Below are 26,277 nucleotides of genomic sequence, written 5' to 3' on the forward strand. Positions count from 1 at the left end.
GCTGTTGTTTCCAGCACCACAGAGCTGGAAAAGGCAATGATTTAAAATGCTTTGGAAGCTGGACGCTGCTCCAGCCCAGCGATGTGGTGAGGTGCTCCTGGGACGTCATGCCTGATGACAGCCCTGGGGGGGCCAGGCCTGGGCTCCAGGCAGGGACGGGGGTCCCCAGTGGGGTGGGAAGAGCTCCCCAGGGCATACGGGGTCTGACAGGCTGCAGCTGCTCGGGGCCTTGTACGGTCAGCAGGCGCCTTGCACAGGCCATACCACGATCATTAAGTCTTTGCTGACATGGCCAGCTGGCCTCCAGCTTTCTCCAGCTCTGCAGAGCTGCTCCCAACGGGGGTTTGCTTTTCCCTGCCTGCAGGGAGGGGGAGGTCAGCTCTGCTTCTTGGGATAATCCCCTGTGAGGGAAGGGGAGAGAGGAAGGGAGAATGCTGAGAGGAAATGACTCTGCTGAGCTGATGCATGAAGACAGATCCCTTCCCAGCAACCCTCTTCTGGGAGTTGCTGGCTGGTTTTCAAAATCCCAGGAGAGTTCCCTTGTGGGAGCCTGAGGAGGTGTGTTGGAAAGCCAGATCAGGTCAGACCCCCATGAAGTGTCAGGCAGCAGGACTTGTCCCTGGGCGTGCTTGCTCTCTGGGAGAGCATCTTCAGTAGGTTTGAGATGTTGTGCACATTTGCCTTGCAGTGCCCTCATCTCCTGGCGCCACATGTGCAGCCCAGCAGAGCCCACACACCTCAGTGCCTGGGTGGTTGGCTGGACTCGATGGTCCTTGACGGTCCCTTCCAGCTCAGCTTATTCTGTGATTCTGTAAATTCATGTTGGAGTGAAAAAAGGGTGCCTGAAGTTTTTTGGGTTCGTGAGGTTTCAGTTCAGCACATTCTGCAGATTATTTTCCACTGGTTTTGAATGCTGTTTATCCAAAGCATCATTATTTGATGTATCTGCCTGTGTAGAGTGGACAGGGTCCTCCACTGCTTTAACTTGTAATCAGTGGAGCTTCTGGGTTCTTCTGATCGCTCTCAACTTGGGACACCTCCAACAGCCAAACCTGCAGCGTTTCTGCCTGACCATCCCCTCAGAGATGCTGTCAGAGGACAGGCAGGGTGACAGAGGTGGCAGCAGCCCCGCATGGTCCCCCAGTGTGGCAGGTCTCCTGCTGCCTCCATGCGCCCAGCCTGGGTGCAAACTTTGTGCCAGCTGGGTTTGTGCTGCTCTGCTGGGTTTGACTCTGCTCTTTGGAGCCATCAACATTTTATTTAATGCTTTAAAATGTTTTATTTAAAGCTTTTGGTGCCCTCCTGTGCTTTTGGGAGCAAGTTACAGCTGCAGCTGTACCAGGGTCAGCCCTCAGGTATTTCACCTCTCCCCCTACCCCTCCATAGCAATTAATGCTCCCACCCACGTGGGGTTTGGCAGGACCTGGGACTCCTCCAGGACTATCTCCAGCTCTGGCCATAAAGAGCAGATGGTCAATCCCACCTTGGGGTGCCTTGCTGTAGAGGTCCTCAGTCTCTCCTGCCATCTTTCCAAGTGACAAGATGCTCATCTCCAGATATCCCTAAGGACTTGTGCTCCTGTTTCTGCCTCCTGGCCTTAACAGCTCTGACCCTGTAGCCAACTCCCTGCCCTGAGCATGGCCCTGAGGAGAAGGCTTTTTGCAATCTTGGGTGACCCTGTGGGTTTCTCCTCTGTAACAAGCCTCTCTTGTTCCTGACTGGCTTGAGCAGAAAGCCCTGAAAGCCAAGAAAGTGAAGAAGGTGCTTCTCCAAAACTGAGAAGAGAGTCTCTCCAAAAGTCTTTGAAGAAAGAGCTTCTCAAAAAATGTTGTGCCTCCATGGTGCCCCCATGCCCGCAGCTTCGGCTGTGCCGCGTGGTGGGGACTCCCCTGGCAGAGCCCAGAGCAGATGTCCTGCAGGTTGGGATGTGATGGGAATGCCTGTCCCCCTGGCGCAGCTTTCTTGTCCCAGGAGCTGAGAGGAAAGTGCTGGCAGGTGTCCCAAGCCCCCCTGCTCCAGCAAGCAGGCTGAGCCCCAGCGCTGGTGGGCACTGCCTGCTCCAGGGCTCCCTGCAAGGCTTGCGGGGTCCCAGGCACCAGTGGCTGGGCTGCCATCGCAGGTATAGTGACATCCATAAAAAGGGTAAGGAGAAATGCTTCCTAAGTTTGACTCACAGCTGACACCTCCTGATCCCTCCCTCCGTCCTCAGGGTGGAGAAGTCTCCTCCTCACCCTTACCCTCCTGCCTTCTCTTCCTCCCACAGAAACCAAGAGGAAAGCGGTAAAAAAAAAAAAAAATCTTCAGCGACTCCTGCCTCCAGACTGTGGCCTCGCTCAGCTGCTGGGTTTTCCTGCCCTGCTTACTTCCTTGGATCCAGCTCGATGGTAATCTGAACCGAGAAACATGAGGCTGCGAGACTTTCTGCTCACTCTGCTGCTCCCGGCCGGCCTCCTGTGGGGGGGCTCATGTGCTCAGCGCCCAGAAATCATCTCCCAAGTCTCCAGCACAGAAGGTAAGCCTGGAATGCTTTCCAGGGTGGTTTTCCTTCCCGGGATCAGCAGAGAAGCCTGACTGCTGTTTCCCTCCGGATGGATGCCTCTGCTGCAGACACACCACAGATTTGTCGGGACGTTTGGGCTTGCTGAGGAGAGCAGTGTAGGATTAGAGAGGATCTGCAAGAAGTACCCCCATTCATGTATTTTGGCTCTTTTTCCTTGTTTCTGTCTGGTCTGGAGTTACCCGTATCAGTGGGATGCAGGAGAGGGGGATAACAGTGGATACCAATCCAGCTTTCTGAACTATTCTGGGCTGGGTGCTGGCTCTTAAGGGAAGTTTATGTTATTGCTCTTTCTTAAAATTGTATTTTTGGCAGGATGTGTCAGAAAATTTTAACTTTCTTATTGCATTGATTGCTAAACTGGTTTCATTTCTTTGAGTGGTTCCTGCAGCTGCATGTTATTTGGTATAATAAGTAGTATAGGTCTTGCAAAGATATCCTTTGAATGGAAACAGGGAAGAAAGTATAGGAAAGTGTTAAATTACACAAAATTATGTTTTCTGAAAAAGTGATCTTGCTTACTCTTGATGCCAAAGGGGTAAGGATGTGAAAGCATTCCCCTTAGCCCAGATCCCAGGAGCCTGCTAAGAGGGAAATGGGGTGGGCACTGTGGGAAGCCCGGGAGGGGGAGGCGATGCAGCAGGGCTGCCGGCCAATTCCTGCCTCTCCACTTCTTCCCAGACTGCCCTGTGGACCTGTTCTTCGTCCTGGACACCTCAGAGAGTGTTGCCCTGAGGGTGAAGCCCTTTGGGGACCTGGTTACCCAAGTGAAAGATTTCACCAACCGGTTCATTGATAAACTCACCCAGAGGTACATCCCCCAGGGGTTTATCCAGACTGCTTTGGGGATGGACCCTGCTGCTGGGTGGGGTGCTGAGATCCCCCTGTGTGTCTGTCCACAGAAGAAAAGAAGGAAAGCTGGGATGCTGGGGAGGGGGATGGGAGCCTCTTCCCCCTCTCCCAGTGCTCAGCTGCTCGGTTTTGTCTCTGTCTGTGCTGACAGCAGCAGCGTGGCTTGAACAGAGCTGCTAGTGCCCACCCTCAGGAAAGGCAGGAATTGCTGGAGTGGCAGACACGGCAGCCCAACCCCACCACCTCTGGGTGGCTGTGTGGTTATTGTGCAGCGCCAAAGCGATGCTGGTCCCTGTGCTCAGGCCCAGAACCACCTGGGTGCAGGGGTGGCAGTAGGACACCTCTGGGGTTAAACTCAGCACTCACAGGGCGAGCTGCAGAGCAAAGCCTCCCTTGCCACTGGTGCATCCCCACTTTGGGTGCCCCTTACCCACCCCATTCCCCAGCTCTTTATCTGTCTTCTCCTCACCCACCTCTGCAGCCACCAACCAAGGTTGGACCCTGGCTTTCCCAAGGGAATGCCCAGGGATGCCCAGGAGCACCAAAGCTCCTGGATCCCAGGGGGAGTGGTGCTGGGCTTGACTGAGGGCAGGAGATCCATGGATGCACAGGGGCACCACAAGTGCTGGAGGCACGAGGGTCTTGCTGAGCTCCTCAGGGCAGCAGCAGATGTGTGCTGGTGCCCAGAGGGGCACTGTGGGGATGACCCAGTGCTGCACCAGCTGGAAGGGCAATGCCCCATCTCAGGAGGGTTAGGAGGGGGGCAGCTCACCTGTCCATTGCCCAGGCAGAAGAGTTGTCTCACAAGGCTTTGAGTGATCAGGAGCCTTGTGCTTGGGAGCAACCTGCCAGGCCTCTGTGAGTGCAGCATCACTCTCCCCTGTGCTCAGGCCTGCAGGCTCAGTTCTGCAGTGGGATAGAGGGAACAGCAGTGGACAAGGCTCACGTGGCTTTGGGACAGCTCCTGATGGGCAGAGAGAAGATGTGCAACACCACTCCTTTGGGACCGGCCCCCACTAACTGAAAAAGAAATCATATCCCTTTGGGATTGGTCCCCATATCCTGAAAAGATCTTTTTTGGGGCAGTGGCCAAAGCACAGGTGGTGCTTCTTTCCCAGGGAGTCAGAGGTACTGGATATGTCAGTGCACAGAACAGGGCTGCAACACACACACACACATCCTTCCCCAAGTCAGAGCATCCTTCCGAGCGAGGCATCCCTCTCTGATTTTAACACATCTGGCAGTGGAAAACCTCTTTGCGGGGTGTTTCAGTGGTTACCTGCCTTGCACACACACACACACACACCTGGCTATCTGGCTCAGCCCCTCCTGCCCGGCTCCAGCTCCTGGCACCTCTTCCAGAAGCTTCTCTTGCCAAGCTGTTTGATCCCTGCAGATGCCCACCCACTGCATCGCTTTGCCCTCCCACCCACCGGACAAGTTACCCTGGGGTCCCATGGTGTGCTTTGCATGGGAAGCATGTCCCAGCTTTGCAGGAGAGCAGGGAACCCTGGCAAATCCCTGTTCTGCAGAGGATTTGCATTTCCTATGCTGGTGCGAGCGAAGCAAACCCTGTGTCCTGGCGTGTCTGTGCAGGTACTACCGCTGCGACCGCAACCTGGTGTGGAACGCAGGAGCGCTGCACTACAGCGACGAGGTGGTGCTCATCAAGAGCCTCACGCCGATGCCCAGCGGGCAGAGCGAGCTGAAGAACCGCGTGTCGTCTGTCAACTACATCGGGAAGGGCACCTACACCGACTGCGCCATCAAGCGCGGCATCGAGGAGCTGCTCATCGGGTCAGGCGGCGAGGCCGCGGCGGGGTGGGGCTGGTGTGGCTCTGGTCGGTGGAGAGTGGGAGCTTCTGGGTTGGGACATCCCTGTGCATTGTGCTGAGCTGTCCCCAGGCTGGGAAAAGAGATCACAGCGTGGGGAAAGGGGTGGCAAGTTGCTCCAGCTTTGCTGGGATGAGCCACGCCCTGACCACAGGCTGGGGCACTGTCTGGGGTGAGTGTCCCCAGGTGTCCAGCCACTCCTCTCCAGCTAAATTCTTTCAGCGTTAAATCCTGTGTTTAAACCCTTCCAGTGGTTCCCATCACAAGGAGAATAAATACCTGATTGTGGTGACTGATGGACATCCCTTGGAAGGTTACAAGGAGCCCTGTGGAGGCCTGGATGATGCTGCCAATGAAGCCAAACTGCTGGGGATCAAAGTTTTCTCTGTTGCCATCTCCCCCAACCACTTGGTAGGGACCACACAGCAGGGATGCTCCTGGCAGGGGGTCCCCAGTGGGACCATGGGACCCCCAGGGTACAAAGGAGGGGCACTCAGAGCCTGCACAGGTGCCCACAGGTCTCACGTTGCCCTCCCCACCCCCAGGACCAGCGGCTGAACATCATTGCCACGGACCACGCCTACCGCCGCAATTTCACTGCCACCAGCCTGAAGCCCACCCGGGAGCTCGATGTGGCTTTGCTTTCTTGTCTTGCAGAAACTTAACACGGAGCAATCGGTGAGTGTCGCCCTGTGGCTGAGCCTGTCCCCTGTGGGTGACCCATGGCTAGGGGGGCTTGGTGGCACAGCCCTGCCCTGCAGGCAACCTCTGTAAGCCTGGAAAGCCTCCTCCCAGGCAGGGTGCAGGCTGACCCTGCTGCTGCCACCTCCTCTAATGCTGTTTCCTCCTTCCCTCTGTGCAGTGCTGCTCCTTCGAGTGCCAGGTGAGTCAGGCTTTTGAGAGCCCTGTCCCCTTCCCTCTTATCCCTGTGGTCCCAGGCTGTGCCTCAGGCTGGTCTAACCCACACATCTCTCCTGCAGCCTCCCCGAGGGCCCCCTGGACCTCCTGGTGACCCTGGCCATGAGGTGAGGGACTGGTTGTGGTTGCACTGTGGGACAGTGGGACAGTGGGTTTTGGGATCACTGGGGATGCTCAGAGACCTGGAATCATTCTCATAGAACCAAGAAGGTTGGAAAAGGCTCCCAGCATCACCTGTGGGGCATGGACCCACACCATGCTCCCATATGGCCAGCACCATCTGCTCCCTCTATCTATGGAGCATTTCTGCTCCCATCCTCCCTGCTCTTCTTTCAACAGGTCATTGTTCTGTTCCTGGGGATGATAAACTAACTGTGTTTCTCTCCTGTATTGCAGGGAGAACGAGGCAAGCCAGGTCTTCCCGGCCAGAAAGGAGAGGCTGGAGACCCAGTAAGTGAAGGACCAGCCCTGGTGACTCTGCACAGGGGCTGTTTTTTGGCTGCTTGTGGCCAGACCTCTCGGGTGCATCCTCACCAGCATCATCCTGTTTCTATGGGGTGTGCAGTCATGCATTGCTGTGCAGTGGGAAGGCTCCTCCTCTTGCTACAAGGCTTCCTTGTTCCTCACCCAAAATAGCCGTCCCTCCTGCAGGACATGTCTCTGACTCATGTGTGCCAGCCCAGGGGTGGACTCTGGGCTCCCTCCTGCGTCCTCTGACACAACAAGCACAGCAGTGTTACAGGGAAATCTTTGGTAAATAACCTGAGAGCATGAGGAAACTATTTCCCTCCTCCTCCCTCTTTTATTTTACTAGGCACACTTATTTTTGGGAGGCACATTTATCACACACACCTAAGCATGCAGTTACCCGTCCTGTGTGCTCCCAAACTGGAAACCCCATGCCATGCATTTTTTCTTCCCAAGGGTTTTCTGCCCTTCCCTTTCCTCCCAAATGCCATGTCCCCAAGCGCCCAGTTTCCCTCACCTCCATGAAGAGCTGCAGATGGTGGAGGTGAAGGCAAGTCCTCTTGGCCCTCCACAATGATCCCATGCTCTCAGACTAGGAAAACAAGGAGCAGAGTTATGGGAGAGGCTCCTGTGTGAAAGAATGGCAGCTGAGTCCCATATCAAGAGTCTGGGGGGCTGCTGTCCAATGGTGGTGATTGTATCTGCGTCTATAACACCGTGTTTCTGTCCCCTAGGGCAGACCAGGAGACATGGGACCTGTTGGCTACCAAGGAATGAAGGTATGTGGGGCTGCAGGCTCACAGAGGTGGTTCAGAGATGGGCCACGGGCTTTGTGCTGCCAGTGTTCTCAATCTCCCATTTCCCTTTCTGCCTTCCTCTCTAGGGTGACAAAGGAAGCCGAGGAGAAAAGGTGAGGACAGCAGGGATGTTTGGGAGAGATCCCTGTGTCCCCATGAGTGGTTATCCTGGGCTGGCCCTGCAGCTGCGTGGTGTTGGGGTCTGCTATGTGCCCCCACATGCACCCCTCCTGCTGGCACTGCCTGAGCCAAGAGCAGGGATCCAGCAGGATCCAGTGGGATCCAGTGACCTGCAGAGGAGTGGTAAATGCCTGAGTCCTCAGACTGAGCTGGTGTGGGGACTGCACTGCGGTGGGGGGATGGATCTGCTCTGCATGGACGTCTGACACCTCTGTCCTTCCCTCTGCAGGGCTCAAGAGGAGCCAAAGGAGCCAAGGTCAGACTCTGCTTTTGCACTGTTTTCCTCTGTTTGACGTTTGGGAGGCACTGGGAATTTTGGAATCACTTCATGGTCCTGGTACTCTGTTTCAGGGTGAGAAAGGCAGGCGTGGAATCGATGGCATTGATGGCAAGAAGGTAAATCTCTGCTCCAGGGGACTTTGCTTGGCCTGAACACCCTGGCTTTTGCCCCTCCAAAGCCATTGTGGGGTCTGGGGATGAAGCCTGTGGGGCAGTGGAGTTCCCTCCCTGCAGGGCCATCCATCTGCCAGCCAGGGATGGGGCTGGAATGTCCCTTCCAGGGGTCTGGGATGATGGCTGGGGTCTTTCTGCGAGTGTCACTCATTGGGGACCCCTGTTTTGGCTGCCTGACAGGGTGAAGCGGGATACCCTGGATTACCTGGCTGCAAAGGCTCTCCCGGATTCGACGTAGGTACCCTGTGGGTGCCCCTTGCATGCAAGTGAACAGCTCTGCCATGATGGTGTGTGGAAATAGGGAATTGCTTGGAAACGTGTGATGCTTATATCCCAGGCATGGCACCTCGGGGCTGACCCTGGGGCACTCTGCCTCATCCTTGCCTGGAAGCTGTCCTCAGTTGCCCTGGGGCCACCTGACATTGCATTTTCCCAGTTTCCCTGCCTTTTCCATGCTCCCGAGATGACACATTTGTGGTGGCACCAATGTCACTGTAGTCCAGCTACAGCAGCCCAAAACCACCTTTTCCATCATTTTCCTCTGAGCTTCAGAAGTGTTTCAGCAATGTGGGTGCAGCATTGCTGGCACAGCTCCATAGTGCAGGAGTCCCTTCTGGCCATATCCCTCCCGTCCATCCCAACCAGGAGCCGCCTGCCAGGCTGCTGGGATGCTCAGTCCATGCCCAGTTTCCTGCAGGTGGTGTCACCAGTTCAGGTTTCAGTGACACTGCCTTTAATTTCAACAGGGACCTCAAGGCCCGCCTGGACCAAAGGGAGATCCTGGTGCTTTTGGACCCAAGGGAGCAAAGGTGAGTTGCTCTGCCCAGCATCACGCAGAGGAGGGATGCAGGAGGAAGAGGTGGAAATTGCTTGCACTGACTGGGGCAAGACTATCGCAGAATCAGAATGGTTTGGATGGGAAGGGACCTTAAAGTCCACCTCATTCCACCCCTGCCATGGCAGGGGGAACCTTCCACTAGACTAGGTTGCTCCAAGCCCTGTCCAACCTGGCCTCTTCACTAGAGGAGGCTCCCATCACCTACAGTGTACCCACGGTTCAAGGGTGCCCACAAGCCTGGCACAAATCATCCCTGAGATTTCAGGGGAGTGCTGTGAAAAGGTGGCTTTCACTGGGAGTGGAGTAGAGAGGGATCTGTTGGGATGGGGAGACAGCAAAACCCTGAAAGAGGCTTGGGGTGCACTGTGGCTCCTGACAGCCTCTGTGCTGTGGGAACTGAAATGCACTGCTGGATGCAGTCTTGATGGTGCCTTGTGTTCTTGTGAAGGGGGAGCCTGGGAATGATGGAAAGCCTGGCCGGCAGGGGATTCCTGGCAACCCTGGAGAGAAGGTGGGTGAAGAAGCACCCTTGTGTGAACATCCTCTTGCTCTCTGTGAGAGGACCCCTGCTACAGCCTGGGCTTTGAAGCATAGTTTGCCCAAAGCTCTTCAAGCGTGCAGGGCTTTGATCCAGAACTGTCTGACCTCTTGTGTGCATCCCCGTGCCTTGCAGGGAGCCCCTGGGAACCGAGGTGAGCCTGGACCAGCTGGAGAGACTGGTGACGAGGTGAGTTCTCTACCTGTGATTCCCCTGTGTGTGCTTGCTGGCCATCCCCACCCCCTGACCCCCCCTCTTGTTTCTCCACAGGGTGCTCTAGGTGAGGATGGTCCTCCTGGAGAGCGGGTAAGTGAGAGCACCCCTCACCCCCCCCGGGCAGGGGCTGGTACCCTCTGGAAGAGGAGGAGGGGGCCTGGGGCTGAGCCTGCTCAGAGGTGGGCAGTGAAGGAGGGCTTTGGCCTGCTGGGAACAGGCCCTGGTTTTGTGATGCCACCCTCTCTTTGCAGGGCAGCAATGGGGAGAGAGGAGCCCCAGGCTCGCCGGGTGACCGTGGGCCCAGAGGACAGCCGGTAACTGCACCCGCAGGGCAGCCTTCTACATTTGCTTGCAAGAGGGGTGATGCTTGGAAGCCAGGGGCTGGGAATAGGTGTCCCGTAGCTAACTCCACCAGCATCTGGGCCAGCAGGCAAGCTCCGTGCCTTGGCATGCCAGTTTGGGAGGATCTGCTGTTGCCCCTTTTTGCTGGCAGGTGATCACAAAACAGCCAAAATCCAGAGGAGAGCATGCCCAGCAAGCCAAGAGCAAGTGAACAGCTGTCAATTCCTCTCTCACAACTGGAAAACTAGTTAATGAAGAGGAAGGAGTCAAGGGGTCCTCCTCTGTGTGCTCAGGGGCTGCGTGAGCTACCAGTGGCTCGGGTAGGAGGGCGCAGGTACAATCAGCAGCAGGCCAGCATGAGTGGGCATGGATGGAAGGGAAAACACTCTTCCCTCCCCTTTTGAGTGGGAATCACTAGGAAAGTATGTTTCCAGCCTGCTGGGGTGAGTCATCAAGCGTGAGCGTGGGAGGGACAGGCAGGAACCCTCAGCAGGCCAGGACAAACATGTGGCGAGCAACAGCCGTGCCACACGCCACAGGGAGGGGCAAGGGGCGCTCTGTGCGGGGCGTGGGGAGCCAGGGCATCCCGGAGCAGCATCCCATCATGCCGTCCACCCTTGCACCACTCATTTCCTGTCCCTGCAGCGAGGACAGCCAGGACACAGCACCAGCTTGGAGGGGGCAAAGGCCTGCCTCGGGAGGGGGCAGCTCTGGCTCAGGGGGGCCTCTGGCAGCCTCCCCCTTCCTGTTTACTGCTCAGGGAGCGTCAGCGTTGCTGCACGGGGTGTGCGGGGCAGATGTGCGGGAGATGAAGGCACGCCAGTGTCCTGCAGTTAAATTGTTCAGCAGACGATGGGCTGCTTCCTTCCAACTTTGAGTCCAAGCACGAGGCTGTGCAACCTTGCCAGAAATGTCTCAGGGCCATTTGGAAGTTGGGTTTTATATTTGCTGTTTGGCTTATGCATCTGGACGCTTCTAGGTTGCAAACAACAGCTTTAGGTCACCAACCTCTCAACCGCTTCCCCCAAATTCTCCTCTCCTCTGCCTCCCTGGCTTGTTTGTTCCTGGCTATGTGTCTGGATGAGGAAGGTGCTGCAGAGCCAGCCTTGGCCTGGCAGTCACACTGCCCTGTTGGGATGCAGCTCTGCTGGATTTGTGGAAGGCTGTTCAGTGAAAGAGAACTGAGCCATGTCCATGGGGTATTTCCTTCTACTGGAACTGATGGGGTGCAAAACCACTGAGACTCAGGTTTTCTGTGCCCTACAAGTTCTCTGCAAAGAGCCTTGGCTCAGGCTTCTGAGTGTTAACAAAGGAGAGGGGAGTGAGAGGTGAGGGTGTCTGTCTTCATCTGTGCCTCATTCCCATGGAAATCCCCTAAGCTCCATAGGGATGGCAGGCTGGAGGAAGGATGCAGCTATCCTGGAAGCTGTGCTCCTCCATGGGTGCAGAGTGTGGCTAGTTTGGGTCCAGGGCCAGCTCTGTGTATCTGCAAAAGATGAATCTCTCCACGCTTCTGCTTTTGTGGCACAAAATGGGTGGGAAAACGTCCCCTAGATGCAAGCCTCACACGGCCTTCCTCTTAGGCCTATCTTCTTGGATTCAGTGTGGCCACACTAGCCTGTCTTTATCTTCCTCCATCTCTGACAGCTCCCTACTCAATTCCTCAATCTGCCTCAAATCCTTGCCTGTTTGGATGGCTGCGTTTCCATCCCACTGTGGGTGCTGCACCCCTGCTCCCCATTGCACACAGGTCCCTTTGCACCCACACCTGCTCCTCTGTGTGTGTTTTCAGGGAGAGCCAGGACCACCTGGTGACCAAGGGCGGGAAGGACCCCTCGGTCCACCTGGCGACCAGGTAAGAGCTTGGTTTTACCTTCTGGATCTTAGATGGAAGTGTTTGGGACATCAGGGAGAGTGGGATGGGAAGTTTAACTGATGCCACAGCATCTTGGGGCAACTTCTCAGCATCTTCTAGACCAGGAAGCAAAGCTGGTGAAGAAGGGCAGGGATTTCTATGAGAATCCGGGATATGAACAGGACCAAAAAAAGGAGACTTAGCTGCTGGGCTGTGGGCAGAGCAACCTGCACACCATTTCCCAATCCCATGGAAACAGATGCCAACACATCTGACAGAACTGGAAACTGGCAAGTGCAAGATGCAGCCACACACAAAATGTGCAGGCCTGGGGCCAGAAACTGCTCACTTCACTCAGGGCTGTCAGTGACACATCTTGTGTCAGTGAGGATATCCTGACGTGGCCCCAGCGGTATCCCTGACACCCTCGGCATCCTGCAGAGACAGCCTCTCCCAGAGCCAGTGTTCCTCCAGTCTGCTGGCTGCAAGGTGTGACCCTCCTGCTCTGGGGTCTGCCTGTGCCTTGTGTGCCTCAAGGAACAGATGTCAGACTCCACAGGCTTGCTGGAGAGCAGGGTTGACCACCTCCAGCCTGAGGAAGGCTTCTGTCCCCTGCGCAGTTGAAGGCTCCTTCTTCCCAACTGATAACTTGAGGTCTGGAGGTGTTGCTGGGTCATTCCTTCATGGCCATGGCACTGATTGCAATGGCCAATAGGATATTTGCACCTGAGCAAGCACACTTTGACATCACCCTTGAAATGGGCTCTGTAGGACAACTCCCCTTTTACTCACACAGTCGGAGTTTTGATGGATCCCACGATAGAGGAATGTATCAAGATAACCCTCCCACGCTGGCAGAGCAGCACTCCCACAAGAGGTGAAGCATGGAGGCCAGCATGCAGACAGATGTGAGACAGCTTTTAAACTCCTTTCTCCTTGGCCAGGTGTTGGAGAGCCTTTGGAGAAGATCTGGACTGCAGAACATGAAGGGGGGGCTGTTGAATTCATATTGTCCCCAGCATGGGTGTTGCCCATGTCAGACCTGCACTGTGCAGAGAGAGTTTGGCAGAATCCAGCTTCCTCAGGTGTCTTTTTGGGAGCTGGCCCTGGTGGGAAAGCAACTCTTCAGATGTGTGCATGTAACGATCCACTGATCAGTGCTGCAGGCTGGTGCCAGCAAAAGAGGCTGGGGCTGGAGCCCCGGCTGCCTCTACCTCTGTGTGGTAGAGGCACGTTCCAGGTTCCAGGCAGGAGAAAGATCATGTAGAAGACAAAAATTTGATGCAAGCGTGATGGGGAGCCAGGCTGGGACAGATCCTACTTTCAGCCAGCCTTTCCTGTTGGGGAGGAAGAGGAGAAAGAATGGCGTCTCCTGTGGGCCACCAGTTTTCCCTCCCCACCACTGAACTTGAATCAAACCCCTGTCAGGGAGGGAAGCATTACAAAAGCAGCTCCAGTGCCTCCCCAGGCCAGAGGCTGCCCCACTGCTCCCACCACTCCAGGGAGATTTGAACAGCAGTTGCAAAGTGAGGATGATTTTTCCATGAGCTGAGGAAAAATGCTTGTGTTTGGCCAAATTAAAAATAAATGTGTAATTAGGTTTGGGTAAGAGTGGGACCTTGGCAAACACAAGTATTTTTCAAGCTGTGTTATCTGTGTGCTCTGGACCTTGGAGTGTGTTTCTCTTGGCAAGGGGAAAGTGCTCCTGCTAACCTATGACTCCCTTTCACCCTGTTTCTATCTGAGAGAAGCTAAAGGCCAGCACGCTCTTTCCCTGAGCCTCATGGGACAGGTCTGGTGGCCCTTCTCTATTCCTGGCCATGGTGCCCATCCCTTCTGTCGCATGCTCTTTGCATCCAGAGAAGTAGTGGACAAGATATACTCACCCAAAATCCTGCATCATCCATCATAAACTCCTCCAAGGCCATGAGGGATTTGCGCTGTGTGGCTGCAGTGAGGATGAGAGTGGCCAGTGTGAGCCAAGGGTGCCGTGGCTCCAGCCTTGGCTGGTGTGGAGGATCACAAGTTCCTGTCCTTCCTTCCAAGATTTCTCTCTTCTGGGCTTTTGTGCAGAAATAAGGTCACATGCCTTGAAGCAGTTCAGTGCTCTGCACTGTGCTATTTTAAATTTTCTGCGCCCACAAGGACACCTTTCCTTGGGAGAAGGGTGTGTATGACATGTATGGATGTTCAGCACCAGGTCTCTGCATCCCTCTGTCCTCTCCATTGCCTGGGGACTGGCTGCACCCTCAGCTCCACACAAAATACTGCCTGAATATTTGATGAGATGGCACAGCATCACTACCCGCTCATTGTCCACCATCATATCTCACCTCCTGGAAGGCAAACCCTGCAAAGGGCTGTGAGCACTGAGTAGAAGGTGGAGGGGCTCCCTTGGGCATCTGCGGAGCTCTCAGAGAAAAGAGCCCTCCTCCTGCCTCTTCTCCTGTCTCGTGGTGCCTCTGGCCAGCCCTGCAGCTGGTGGAGCAAGCAGCCGCTGCCCAGATGGGATGTGGGAGCGTGACAGCTTTGGTCTGTTCCAGCACACGCTGCCAGGGCTCTGCAGCCTCCCAAGAAGAGAAACCCCCCAGAGCCACCCTGGCTGGGACCCAGACTCATCCAAGCCAGAAGGCACACGGAGGTTTGTGTCACCTTCAGGGTGATGTGCTTGCTCCAAGGACCGTCCTCCAGGGGCACCTGTGTCACGGCTGATGTGGTGCCACTGTGCCACACAGCTGTGCTTTGATGCTGGAAAGCATCAGCCCATCCTCCCTGGTCCTCTTCCCACCAGGTCCTCGGTTACAGGGGTGAGCTCTGAAGGAGAGGGATGGCTTTGGGGGCCTTGGCTGCCACTAAAAGCACATGATGTGTGGCCCATACCTGCGGTGTCACACCTCAGCCCAGAAAGATTTTGGGTTTGGTTCATGCTCAGCAGGGATCTACCTCCCACAGGGTTTCACAGAGAAAATGGTGTTAAAGGAGGAGGGAGGAAAAGGAGAAGCCAGACATGGCTCCTGAAGCACCTCCCCATCAGTATTCACCCTCATCTATAGGTCCATTCTGAGGCTTTCCAAGGTGGACCTAACTTGCCAATGAGCACCTCTAGCCATCAAACCACAAAACAAAGGAACCAGCCCTTCAGGGCAGGAGTGGCAGCAAGAGAAAGCCCCTTTGAGAGAACTTTCTGTGTTTCCCTAGGGTGAGCCTGGACCTTCAGGACCCAAAGGCTACAGGGGAGATGATGGCCCCCCCGGCAGTGAGGTCAGTGCTGCTTCATCATCGCTTCTTCTGCACGGAGGGGATGCAGGGACGTGCAGCAGGTGCTGCCCATTAGGGCTTTCCCCAAATCCCATGGATACTGGAATGCTACTGAACCTATTGGTAGAGGCTCCAGTACTGGCTTCCTGGCAGACACATCCAGGCATTTCCATGGGTCCTTCAGGCCACAGCTGCCTTTTCCCCCGCCTCCCTCAGGTCATTTCTTGGAGAGGTTATAGCTACACCACAAACCAAAGAGCTTCCCGTCACAAGAGCTGGGGAAGATGCTGTCTGGGGGCAGCCACCTGAATCTGCCAGCAGGTTTGATCCCCAGGGTGGGGAGCAAATGGAAGCCAAGCACAGCTGTTGGCTTACATAGAAATCCTAGAACATTTGATCCTAGTTTGGATCCTAGTTTGGGCTGGGAGTGACCTTAAAGCTCATCCTGTTCCCCCCCTGCCATGGGCAGGGACACCCTCTATCTCAAGTTACTCCAAGCCCTGTCCAACCTGGTCTGGAACACCTCCAGGAATGGGGCAGCCACAGCCTGTCTGGGCAACCTGTGCCAGGGCCTCCCCAGCCTCTGAGTAAAGAACTTCTTTCTGGCATCAATCCTCACATTGCTCTTGTATAAGCAGAACACTTCCACGGTGGGCTGGTGTTGGTAGCTGGTTGCCTCAGAAGTCATTGTTTTCCCAGCTCAGATGATGCTGTGCAATGCTTGACTCCTTCTTCTGCCTCTTTCAGGGTCCAAAGGGATTGCCTGGAGCACCTGGGCTGCCTGGGGACCCTGGGCTGATGGGAGAAAGGGTGAGTGGTACTGCTGGGGAGATAGATACACTGTCCAAGGAGACCAGCATCCTGCTGCCACGCTATCTGAGGAGTCTGCATTTCTTTATCTCATCTGTGTCTGCCTTCCTTTCCAGGGTGAGGATGGTCCTCCTGGGAATGGCACAATTGGATTCACAGGTGCCCCAGTAAGTTTTTTGTGCTGCCTTGAAACTGTAATACCACTATGTCTACTTGTCCAACCTAACACACTTCCTTTTCTCCATCCCCAGGGGCAGCCAGGAGACAGAGGCAACCCTGGCATTAACGTAAGTGTGCTGCTTCCTCGGCCACACAGGATTTACCCTTGGTGGTGGTTTGGCACTTGGAACTTCTCTGTCAGCTGCATGTTGGAATGGGCTCCCTGAAGCAACCTGCATCTCCAGAACTCTCTTTTCTCTCTGCCCACCTCTCCCTGCAGTGGATGCTTCCAGTGGAAGTGTCCTGCTCTGGCTGTAACACCCAGGGGCAGCAGCTTGTGCTGGGTGCTCTCTGAAGCAGTCCCAGAGCCAGAGTTTGGGGTTGGGAATGTCACCCAGGGGAGCTGGATAATGCTGTGCTGAGGGATTGATTTAGTGTTGGGTTAATGTTTGGATTTGATCTTAGAGGTTTTTTCCAACCTAAACAATTCCGTGATTCTGTAGCAGTGAAAGCCACCAAAGAAGTTCTTGTCATCGAGAGCACTGAAATCTGGTGCTGGGAGCCTGTGTGCTGCTCTCCACCCCTGTCCCAAGCCAGCTCTCATGAGGTCGCCACATGCCAGCACCAACTTCACACGACAGCAACAGCTAGTCACGCAGCAGTCTCATCCATACTGTTTTTCAGGGAACAAAAGGCTATGTCGGACCTAAAGGTGATGAGGGGGAAGCTGGCGACCCTGGCAATGATGTGAGTAATCACGTGAATCCTCTCTTCCTATGAGCACAGTGCAGGAGCCTTGGGCAATGATGGGCCAGAGCTCATCAGATTTTGTAAATCTTCAGCCTTTGCCTCTGAGAAGTGACTGATGGATAGCAATGGGAGCTCCCTCCAGGTGTTCATTTTGTGTCTGACAGCTGGCAAACCTCCACATTTGTTAAGGTGAGGTGGGCATCACCTCTGCAAGGCTTTGTAGGCTTCCAGGTGGCACTGATGATGATGGCACTGGGGATCTGAGCTTTAGCACTGGCCCATGGAGGGACATTTCCCCAGTGTCCCTTCCAAGTCTTCATTTAATTGGGTACAGCAACTTCAGATAACACTTCAATGGTGAAGCAGGGCTCATCAGACATCTGGAGGGAAAGGTGCTGTGTGGGAATCCTTAAAATCAGAGGGTTTTGGTAAAGCTGTGAAAGGCAGGCCTCAGAGACAGCAGAACTGTGATTAGAGCTAAGCAGTAGCCATGAGATTCGTCAGTAGAAAAGTTATATAAGTAGAAAGTAAGGACGAATAGAACAATAGTCTGTGTATTCATGCTTGGATAGAATAACTCATTAAGCTACAGAAAAGTTTATCTAGTGAGATATTAGGAAGTTCTAGGCTTAATAATGGAGCCCTGTGCATTGTATCTTAAGGTTTACAAGTAGGTGTTGTATTCTAAATAAGCAAGCATTGTTTTAACTAAAGGTACGTGTGCTCATAGTGGTTGGATAGAAGTACTGTCAATATGCTTTTGCTGTGTGATTGGTCAAAAAACTTTTAAAGTGAGTTTGTCTCCTGCCAGGAACATGAGCTGCTGGCATCTTCCCATTGTCATAACCATGTAATGAGACTGATGCTGGAAGATAAACAGCTCGAGACGCGTTCCCCAGCAGTGCCGTCCTGTTGGTGATTTGTGCAGAGACCCCCAGGCAGCGATAGGGCTGCCCCCTGACACACACAGATTTATGCGTTTTGGTTTTGTTTTCCTTCCAGAACCTGACCCCTGGGCCCAGTGGCATCAAAGGAGCAAAGGGCCACAGGGGACGTGAAGGTCCCCCGGTAAGTAAGGATCCTGTCAGGGCTGGTCCCAGTGGCATGCATCCCACCATCCCTCCATCCATCCCTCCATCCCTGCATGCTCTGGGTGCTCTGGGAGCAACACCAAGCCATGCACACACTGTGTGTGCTCGCTGCCTTCCCACCTGTGTGTGCGCAGCACATGTGGAAGTGGATCTCCTCCTTCCACCTCCGTGCAGCAGCAGGGAATCATGCAAACAAGCAGATATTCCTTCTCCAAGCCCAGTACAGGGGCCAGCAACTGGGAAGCCAAGAGGCTTTTCACAACTCTGCATTGCTTGGCAAGGTGCCATTAGAGTACACCACAGATAGGACTGACTGCTCCTCTAACTCCTCTGTGCTTCTGTCTGACAGGGACCACCAGGACCTGTGGGGCCTCCAGGACCTGATGTGAGTGGGACAGGATTGGGGTGCTGCCTGCTGGCCTGCTCTATGCATTGCTTCTGCTGTTAATCAAACATTTCCTCTGTTTTCAGGAATGTGAAATCTTGGACATCATCATGAAGATGTGCTGTGAGTATCCCTGTACCTCTCCTCCCACCCTGCTCAGTGCCTTGCTAAGCAAGAGGCAGCTGCTTTTCCCTGTCCTCAGGCAGTGGAATGCCATCCATGGGCATCTCTCCGCTTTCATGGGCCACAATTAAGTGTCCTTGATCCACAGACCTCCAACTCCATCTCTAGAGTAGCTCATACAAATGTGTCTCACTTGTATGTGGCATAGACTGGTTTGTCTGTGGTTCTGTACAGGGAAAACATGAGCAAAGTTGTATAGAAGTCTTTGAGTGGCCCATTTTGCAATGCTTTTTTTTTTTTCTAAATATCATGGTCTAATATTCCCCCCTGGGAATGGGGGGGCCTGGTTTGGGGTGTCCTGCCATGGGGAGAAGCAGCACATATTTCCTGCAGAGGACTTCTGGCCCGTGGCCAGTAATGAAGTGCTGGAAGGACACAGGGTACATGGAGAACTGACTTTAAGCTCTATATTCTGGTGATTTACTTAGCTTTTAATTTTGTTTAAATAAGAATGCATCAGCATGTGCCGACACAGAGCTCTGTGTGTGTGTGTGTGTGGTGCTCCAGGTCAGGGCATCACAATCTGAAATGGGGAAGAATCTGGGTATTTCAAGTGAGAGAGAAACCTCCATGAGCTTGGATTGTTCAGGCCAGGTGTCTGTGGGTTTGCAGAGACGCAAACCCGCAGTCTGCATTAGGGTCTGAAAAATCCTTTTGTCAAGAATTTTAATGTTGTCTCTTTCTCTCCCTTTTCCTCTAGCTTGCTGCGGTGAGTGTTACTTGGCAAAGCTGCTCTGCAAACACCTGCTAGTCCTTCTCCTTCCTTGCACCCCTCCCCTCCCTGCTCTCACTACATGGAGATGTAGCGAGAGCCTTTGAGGGAGAACCAGGTATGAGGTGGGCAAGGGAGGCCAGGAAGCAATCTCTGAGAGTGCCACACAGATTAGAGGCTGATGTGGCTGGGTTCTGCAACTGGAAAACAGCTGTCAAGGTGCCCTGTGTACCAGCAGGCTGGATTTCCTCTGCCCATTTTACAGTTGGGATGTCTCTTCTGGGCACACTGTGGATCTAGTTCTGTTCTCTTCCTTCCAAATCTTGTGCTGGTCAGCAGAAGAATGTGCTGGGCTTTATTCTGTGATGCTGACCTGATAGGTTGGGTTTGCAGTCCAAAAGCTTGAAGGGAGAGCCAAGGGCACATTATATTCTTAAATAATGAGGAAGAGGGGAGCAAACTGAGTCAGCCTCCTCCAGACCACCAGTGCCACCTCTGTCCTGCTGGGCTGGGTGAATGGAAGACATGAGAAGGCTTATGAGGGAATGGGTTATGGAATAATTACTGGGTGGTTTGAGGGTACTCACAGCCTGAAAATGCCGCATGTCTTATTAAGGAGCAAATGCACATGGAAAAAATCATAAACTGGCTCTCAAGTCTCCTATGCAGCTAATTTTCCTGCATTGTTTTACACTGTGCTTTGGGGCATAGGCACCCAGCTGGGCAGGCCTGCAGCAGGCATCAGCTACTTCCTTTAGAAATGCTTCCCTGAAAAACATGTCCTTCCGCTCCTGTGCCTTGCTCCAGAGTGCACCTGTGGTCCCGTCGACCTCCTGTTTGTGTTGGACAGCTCAGAGAGCATTGGCCTGCAGAACTTCCAGATTGCCAAGGACTTTATCATCAAAGTCATCGACCGCCTGAGCAAGGACGAGCGGGTCAAGGTGAGATTTCCACTGAGTGCTGTGAAATCCTTGTGCGTACTCACTTATTTTTCACTGCAAGCAGGAAAATGGGGAGGTGCCCCCACTCCAAAAAGCCTCCACCAGGCTTGGCTTCAATCTGGGGGTGGGTCTTCCCAAATTCATGAAGTGATAGAGATTAGACAGCAGATTGTTGTCCCAAAATAGACATTTCACTCTATTTGGGCAAAGAGACTCTGTTTCCTCCATGTCCCAGAGCAGATGGTGCATTGAGCATTCAATCAGCCCGATCAATCAGTGTCTCAGTCTCTCCCTTGTTCTGATGAGCATTTCAGGTGTCTGGAGTATGTTGGAAGTTTCTGATGTCCAGCTCCCAAGCTTGGATTTAGGTCACCCAGTTAAGCAGTCTACTAAAAATGACCCTTGCAGCCCAAACCCAGCAGTACTGTCCCCATAGTGAGTCTCTCAGTCTGAAGAAGGACACAAGTGCTCTTCTTCCTGCCTCCTCTCTGGTAACCTGCTGTATGCTTTATTTGCCTCTGTGATTTGAAGGGCTGTTGGGAATCCAGACTTTCCTGAAGGTATAACCAGCCACATCTAAAGCACATAATCTGCTGTTGAATGCTAGTGTGGTGGGCATACATGGGGCTTTTTGGATGGCAAAGAGACAGTAATAAGCAGAAAAGGTAGAGCTGGGTAGCAAAACCACTGTGTTGGAAGAAAACCAGGAGTCTTGAAAACATATCTTCTCATGGAACCATAGAATCCCCTGAGTTAGAAGGGACCCAAGGATCAAATCCGGCTCCTGACTCTTCACACAGGACAATCCCAAGAATTCTACCATGTGCCTGAGACTCCAGTGGCTGCTGTTGAGACCAGTGAGCTGTGAGATCTAGGTTTGGGTCTCCTTTTCATTTACTCTCACCAAATTGGTCCCAATGTGCATCCACTCCTGGTGGGGCTCTGCCTGTCCAGAATAAGGCAGAAGAGAAACATCAGAGCCTGCCATGAAGGCAGGAGAAACCATCAGCAGGATTCTGAGCCTCTGGGTTCCCCTGAGGTATGTGCCCCTGACTGGTTTCTGTTCTGTCCCACAGTTTGAAGCTGGGGAGTCCCGTGTGGGTGTTGTGCAGTACAGCCATGACAACACACAGGAGCTGGTGGCCATGGGGGATGCCAACATCGACAACATCGGAGCGCTCAAGCAGTGAGTCTGTGGGGTCTGGCCCAGGGGAACCTACTCACCCCATATCCTCCATATCCAGGCCAGCAGCTCCTGCAGCTGCAATGATCTAGATGTCCTTTAGTGGAAAGTGGTGGCTGGTGGCATCATAAAATAAGGAGCTTGCCAGTTTTCCACCCAAATCCTCGTGCAGACACTCCAGGGGTGTCTGCCTGGTCACAAGCCATGTTCTTACTCCTCCAGTTCCCATGGGCAGGGCTGGCAGGCTCACTGGTGTCTGTCCTTGCAGGGCAGTCAAGAACCTGCAGTGGATTGCTGGGGGCACCTACACTGGGGAGGCCCTGCAGTTCACCAAGGACAACCTGCTGCGGAGGTTCACATCCGACAAGCGCGTGGCCATCGTCATCACGGACGGGCGCTCCGACACCCTGCGGGACCCCACCCCGCTCAACTCCCTGTGCGATGTCACCCCGGTAAGGGCACGGGGGACCTGCCATGCGGCAGCTGTGTGGCACAGGGCAGGCTCTCTGGGCGTCTCCATGTCCTTGCTACACAAGGCTAGGGCAGGGGCACAGGTGTCACTAGAAGCACTTTCACAAAGTGGCAGGCATACAGAGTTATGAATGCATCCAGTGATGGACTCAAACTTCCCCACAGGTTGTTTCCCTTGGGATTGGTGACATTTTCCGGAACCCTCCAAATCCAGATCACCTGAATGACATTGCTTGTTTAAGCAGACCAACCAGGCCAGGACTGTCCATTCAAAGGGACAACTATGCTGAGCTCCTGGATGACACCTTCTTGCAGAACATCACCTCATACATCTGCCAAGGTGGATGAAAGGCAGTGGCTGGAGGCAATGGGAAAGGTGGTGAGGGATGCAGGATGCCCTCCCTTGTGTCCCCTCAGTCATGCTCTTAAGCAGGGACAAGGGTATCTTTTGTGTCAGAATACTTTGTGGTCAGGTCCCCACCCTCACCTGCTGCAGGACATGTCTGTCCACACCATTTTTCATGCATGTTTATAGCCTTTGCGCAGGTGGCAAAGGTGAGTGTTCACCTTCTGGAGGGGAACATCTGTCCCTTCTGTGGATCTGTGGGACAAGTGGTTTTTCTGGGCCAGCTGGTGACATTAATCTCTCTTATATTCTTAACAGAGAAAAAATGTCCTGACTACACCTGCCCAAGTGAGTATTGACTCCTCATGCCACGCTTGAGGGGCTGTGGGTGGTGTGATGGGGGAAGTGGGAGCTTTTGTTTGTGGGGATGCACAGCTTGGACACCTCTTGCAATGGGGATGCTCCTGATCTGGAGAGGTAAGCAAGATCTGTCAGACGCTCTCAGGGTCTCTCACACACACACACACCAGCCCAAAGCAGCCGGAGAAGAGCGTAGATGGTTGTTTCTCTGGCATCTCAAACCTAGAGAGGAGGCTGTGAAAGATTGCAACCCTCCCAGGTTTTAGCAACTGACCTCATTACCTGCTCCTACTATCTAGTAGTGGAAGCATGAGCAAAATTAGTTCTGTGGCAGGGATATTGGAGAAAGGTGCTTGAAAAGTGAGAACAGGGAGGGTTTTAATGGAGTATACCTCCAAGTCAGAAGCATAATCAGTCCTCAGAATTTCCATGGAAAGAAGGGAAGTGAGGAGGATGAAGTGGTTCCCCAGACACACAAGGAGAGCCACTGTGTTTAAACAAGAGTCACTAGATTATCTCAGCCAAGTAAACATCTACAGCCTATCCTAAACCAAATAAAAGAAGGAATGAATGGGTGAAAGGACAAGTGTAGGACACCACTGGGGCAGGGGAAAGAAAGCTAGCACGAATGGAGATTTCCCAAGTCTGACAAGACAGGAAGCCTGTGAGACAAGCCAGTGACTTCACTGGCTTTCCATGGAAGAGCCAAAGTGTAACAAGCCCTGTACCTTTCCCCTTGCAGTCACCTTCACCGGGCCAGCCGACATCACGCTGCTGGTGGACAGCTCCACCAGCGTGGGGAGCAAGAACTTTGAGACCACCAAGAAGTTCGTGAAGCGGCTGGCAGGGCGCTTTCTGGAGGCCAGCAAGCCCACTGACGACTCCGTGCGCATCTCGGTGGTGCAGTACAGCGGCCGGAACCAGCAGAAAGTGGAAACTCAGTTCCAGTACAACTACACGGTCATTGCCAAGGCCATTGACAACATGGAGTTCATGAATGACGCCACGGACGTGAACTCTGCTCTGCAGTTCATCACAGAGATGTACCGGCGCTCGGCCCGCACTGCGGCCAAGAAGAGGGTGCTGGTGTTTTCTGACGGACACTCCCAAGGGATCACCGCCAGGGCCATTGAGAGGGCTGTGCAGGACGCACAGAAGGCTGACATTGAGATCTATGTGCTGGCAGTGGGAAGCCAAGCCAATGAGCCCAACATTCGTGTCCTGGTCACAGGGAAGAGCGCAGATTACGATGTGGTTTACGGGGAGCGGCACCTTTTCCGTGTGCCTGACTACACCTCTCTGCTGCGTGGTGTCTTCTACCAAACTGTGTCCAGGAAGATAGCTGTTGACTGAGCATCTGGGTGGGTTTCTGCCAAGGCCATAGCTGCTTCTGTCTCACCTAAAAAGGAAAACCAACAAAGCAAAAAAAAAAATTTAACTTTATTCTTGACCAACCTGAGGAATTTACATCTATGCAGATAACCATAGTGCCATAGCCTGGCTGTACATAGTCCCTTCCCTTCTCTCTCTGCTTCATCATCTGTGTCTCTACTCTGTTAACCTCAAATTCCCTTGCTGCCCATGACTGCCTTCCCTCCCCACAGCAGGAAAAGACAAGCACACCTAGCAATAAGCCTTCAGAACACAAACACCAACCTCATCCCACTGTGTTTTTGCCAAGAATCAGGATGAGGGCTTTTGTACCACTAAGATCTAGCCTCGTCTCTTAAGGCTGATTATTCTCTTTTTAGCTATCTTTTTTTTTTTTTCCATTTCCTTCTCTCTTTCACATATCAGTTGAGCACTTGCCCAGCTCATCATGATCCTAACCTAATGCTGTGCTTTGAGTGAAATATTCACACTTCAGCAAGCTTTGAGAGGGGATCATTGTCACAGCTGGCAAGTTTGGTTCATATTTCCCATGCCTGGGGAGGAGGGAGGGCTGGCCTGCACTACCCAAGCTGTGTGCAAGCATGTCTGGCCTCCAGAGCCAGGGCATGGGACACTCACTTCCCAGGGCTGGGATAGAGGTGGGTGGTGGAGCATCCCTCAGAACTGATGCTCCCATTCAAGGCAGGGAGGCTACACACCAACCAAAGGAAAGATGGGCAGCAGCCTTTCAGGAGGGGGGAAACCCTTAAAAGAAGCAACATAACTGCAATCTTTCACTTACTGATCTCATGGTCCTACAGTGAAACCAGGAACCTCATCAATAACCTGATAACTTGTTTTATGGGTCAAGCTCCATTCTGGAAAATCTCTCTGAGCCCAGTTAGTGGGATTTTTTTTTAATTTTTATTTTTTTTTTTTTAATTTTAAAAGAGTGAAGCTGACTTATTCCCAGGAAGCTCTCTTGGAGTACTGTTTCTATAGGACCACCTAGGAGTTAGGAACCTGGGCCCTAGGGAAACCCACTAACTGCACTATATATTGAATTAAGGCCTCATCCTCAGCCCAGAGAAGTCAAGTGAAAGGCTGCCATCATCTCCCAGGGTCTTTGACTCACACTCTAAGATATATTGACAAAGGTGCTATCACTTATGTGGGTGATGTGGACCCTTGGTGTTTACACAGTTGTTTCGGGGACCACACGGAAAATGTGGTTTGGCTGGGTGAGATTTTGTTTCAGCGCTTCCACTGGTGCTCTTGCTATGAATTCATGCACTTCAGAGAAACCAACAGCGACTGCCAGGTGTCGGGACCCCAAACTCTTTACTTTGTATCCAAAACCCCATTGTACCAGTTAGTTTTATTTTATGCCTGTGTTTTACTAAAATTGTCCACTTTGGAAATTTGTCAAATAAATTGTTTTCCACAATCTCTTTGGGTGTTTGTCTGACTTGACTTCCTCCCTCCCCGATCTTGATTTTACATCCTAAGAGATGTCTAAAAGTTCCTTGGGACCCCACACCTCTGTGTCCCAGGGCTTGTCACAGCTTTTCACTGAGGATTCCTGCAAAGTGAGTTGTTCCCCAGGCAGTGGGGACATTCAACAGGACATTGTCTCATGTCCTCCTCTTAGTCATGCTGCCTCCTGGAGTGCTGGTGACGCCTCACTCGCAGCTGGAAAGTCTGAGGAGCAGCTCTGGGGTGGCTCTGTGGGTGGCAGCTGTTGTTGTCAGATGTCCTGCTCTCCTCTCCATGGAAAGTCAGGAAAAAATGCCTTCACATTTGCCCTAAGAAAGGCAGGTTTTGTTACAGCTCAAAAAGTACCTATTAATGGCTTGCCACAGTCCTTGGCATGAGTCAGGCGTGGAGGAACATGATAGGGACAAGCCCTTAGGCTACACATTTGTGGTTAGGGATGCCCAGCCGGCAGGATGGGCTGCTGCCAGCAGGAAGGGGTGGGAAAATGCAGCTTCTGCCCACCCCCTGCTGTATGTTCCCACTCACATCCCACCTGGGCCATATCCAAAGCAGGGATGAACAAAGCACCTGAGGAAACATCTCCCTGTCTTTGGGCTGGTTTACAGCTTTTTGCTAAAAAAGGTTGGTGGCAGGAGGGACCTTTCCTTTTTCTGTTCATTTTCCCCCCTCCACTCCTAACCCTGCCCTAGCATTTTCTCTCTGCAAAAAGGAAAAGAAGATCCCAAACCAGCGAAGAATGCCAGATTCTGAGCCTCAGTTCTTGAGTGTTTGTCAGCTTTACCCACCATTTCACCATGTCATCCAGAGAAAAATCTAAATGTTCCCTTTAAATTCCAATTTGCCCAGAAGAATCACAATTTTAACCAGAACCAGGTGACAAGTTGGCTTTCCCAGGAGACAGGGACCAGCAGGA

At 53.3% G+C, this 26,277-nt stretch overlaps 1 protein-coding gene across 1 annotated transcript; it reads left to right on the forward strand.

The window, feature by feature from the left end:
* The first annotated feature begins 2,240 nt into the window (after positions 1 to 2,240).
* COL6A1 (collagen type VI alpha 1 chain) lies at positions 2,241 to 25,318 on the forward strand. Its single transcript, XM_005430630.2, is given in 35 exon segments — positions 2,241 to 2,512; positions 3,239 to 3,368; positions 5,006 to 5,206; positions 5,494 to 5,653; positions 5,788 to 5,879; positions 5,881 to 5,920; positions 6,105 to 6,125; positions 6,223 to 6,267; positions 6,557 to 6,610; positions 7,363 to 7,407; positions 7,512 to 7,538; positions 7,835 to 7,861; positions 7,957 to 8,001; positions 8,239 to 8,292; positions 8,805 to 8,867; positions 9,345 to 9,407; positions 9,570 to 9,623; positions 9,705 to 9,740; positions 9,902 to 9,964; positions 11,785 to 11,847; positions 15,046 to 15,108; positions 15,853 to 15,915; positions 16,032 to 16,082; positions 16,167 to 16,202; positions 16,759 to 16,821; positions 17,827 to 17,892; positions 18,265 to 18,300; positions 18,387 to 18,423; positions 19,184 to 19,192; positions 20,003 to 20,136; positions 21,213 to 21,322; positions 21,588 to 21,771; positions 21,956 to 22,130; positions 22,455 to 22,484; positions 23,239 to 25,318. Coding segments are annotated over 35 exon segments (3,060 nt in total). The 5' UTR covers positions 2,241 to 2,403; the 3' UTR covers positions 23,850 to 25,318.
* Positions 25,319 to 26,277: the final 959 nt, after the last annotated feature.

The sequence above is a fragment of the Geospiza fortis genome, unplaced genomic scaffold (assembly GCF_000277835.1).
Source record: "Geospiza fortis unplaced genomic scaffold, GeoFor_1.0 scaffold474, whole genome shotgun sequence".
Lineage (NCBI taxonomy): Eukaryota > Metazoa > Chordata > Aves > Passeriformes > Thraupidae > Geospiza > Geospiza fortis.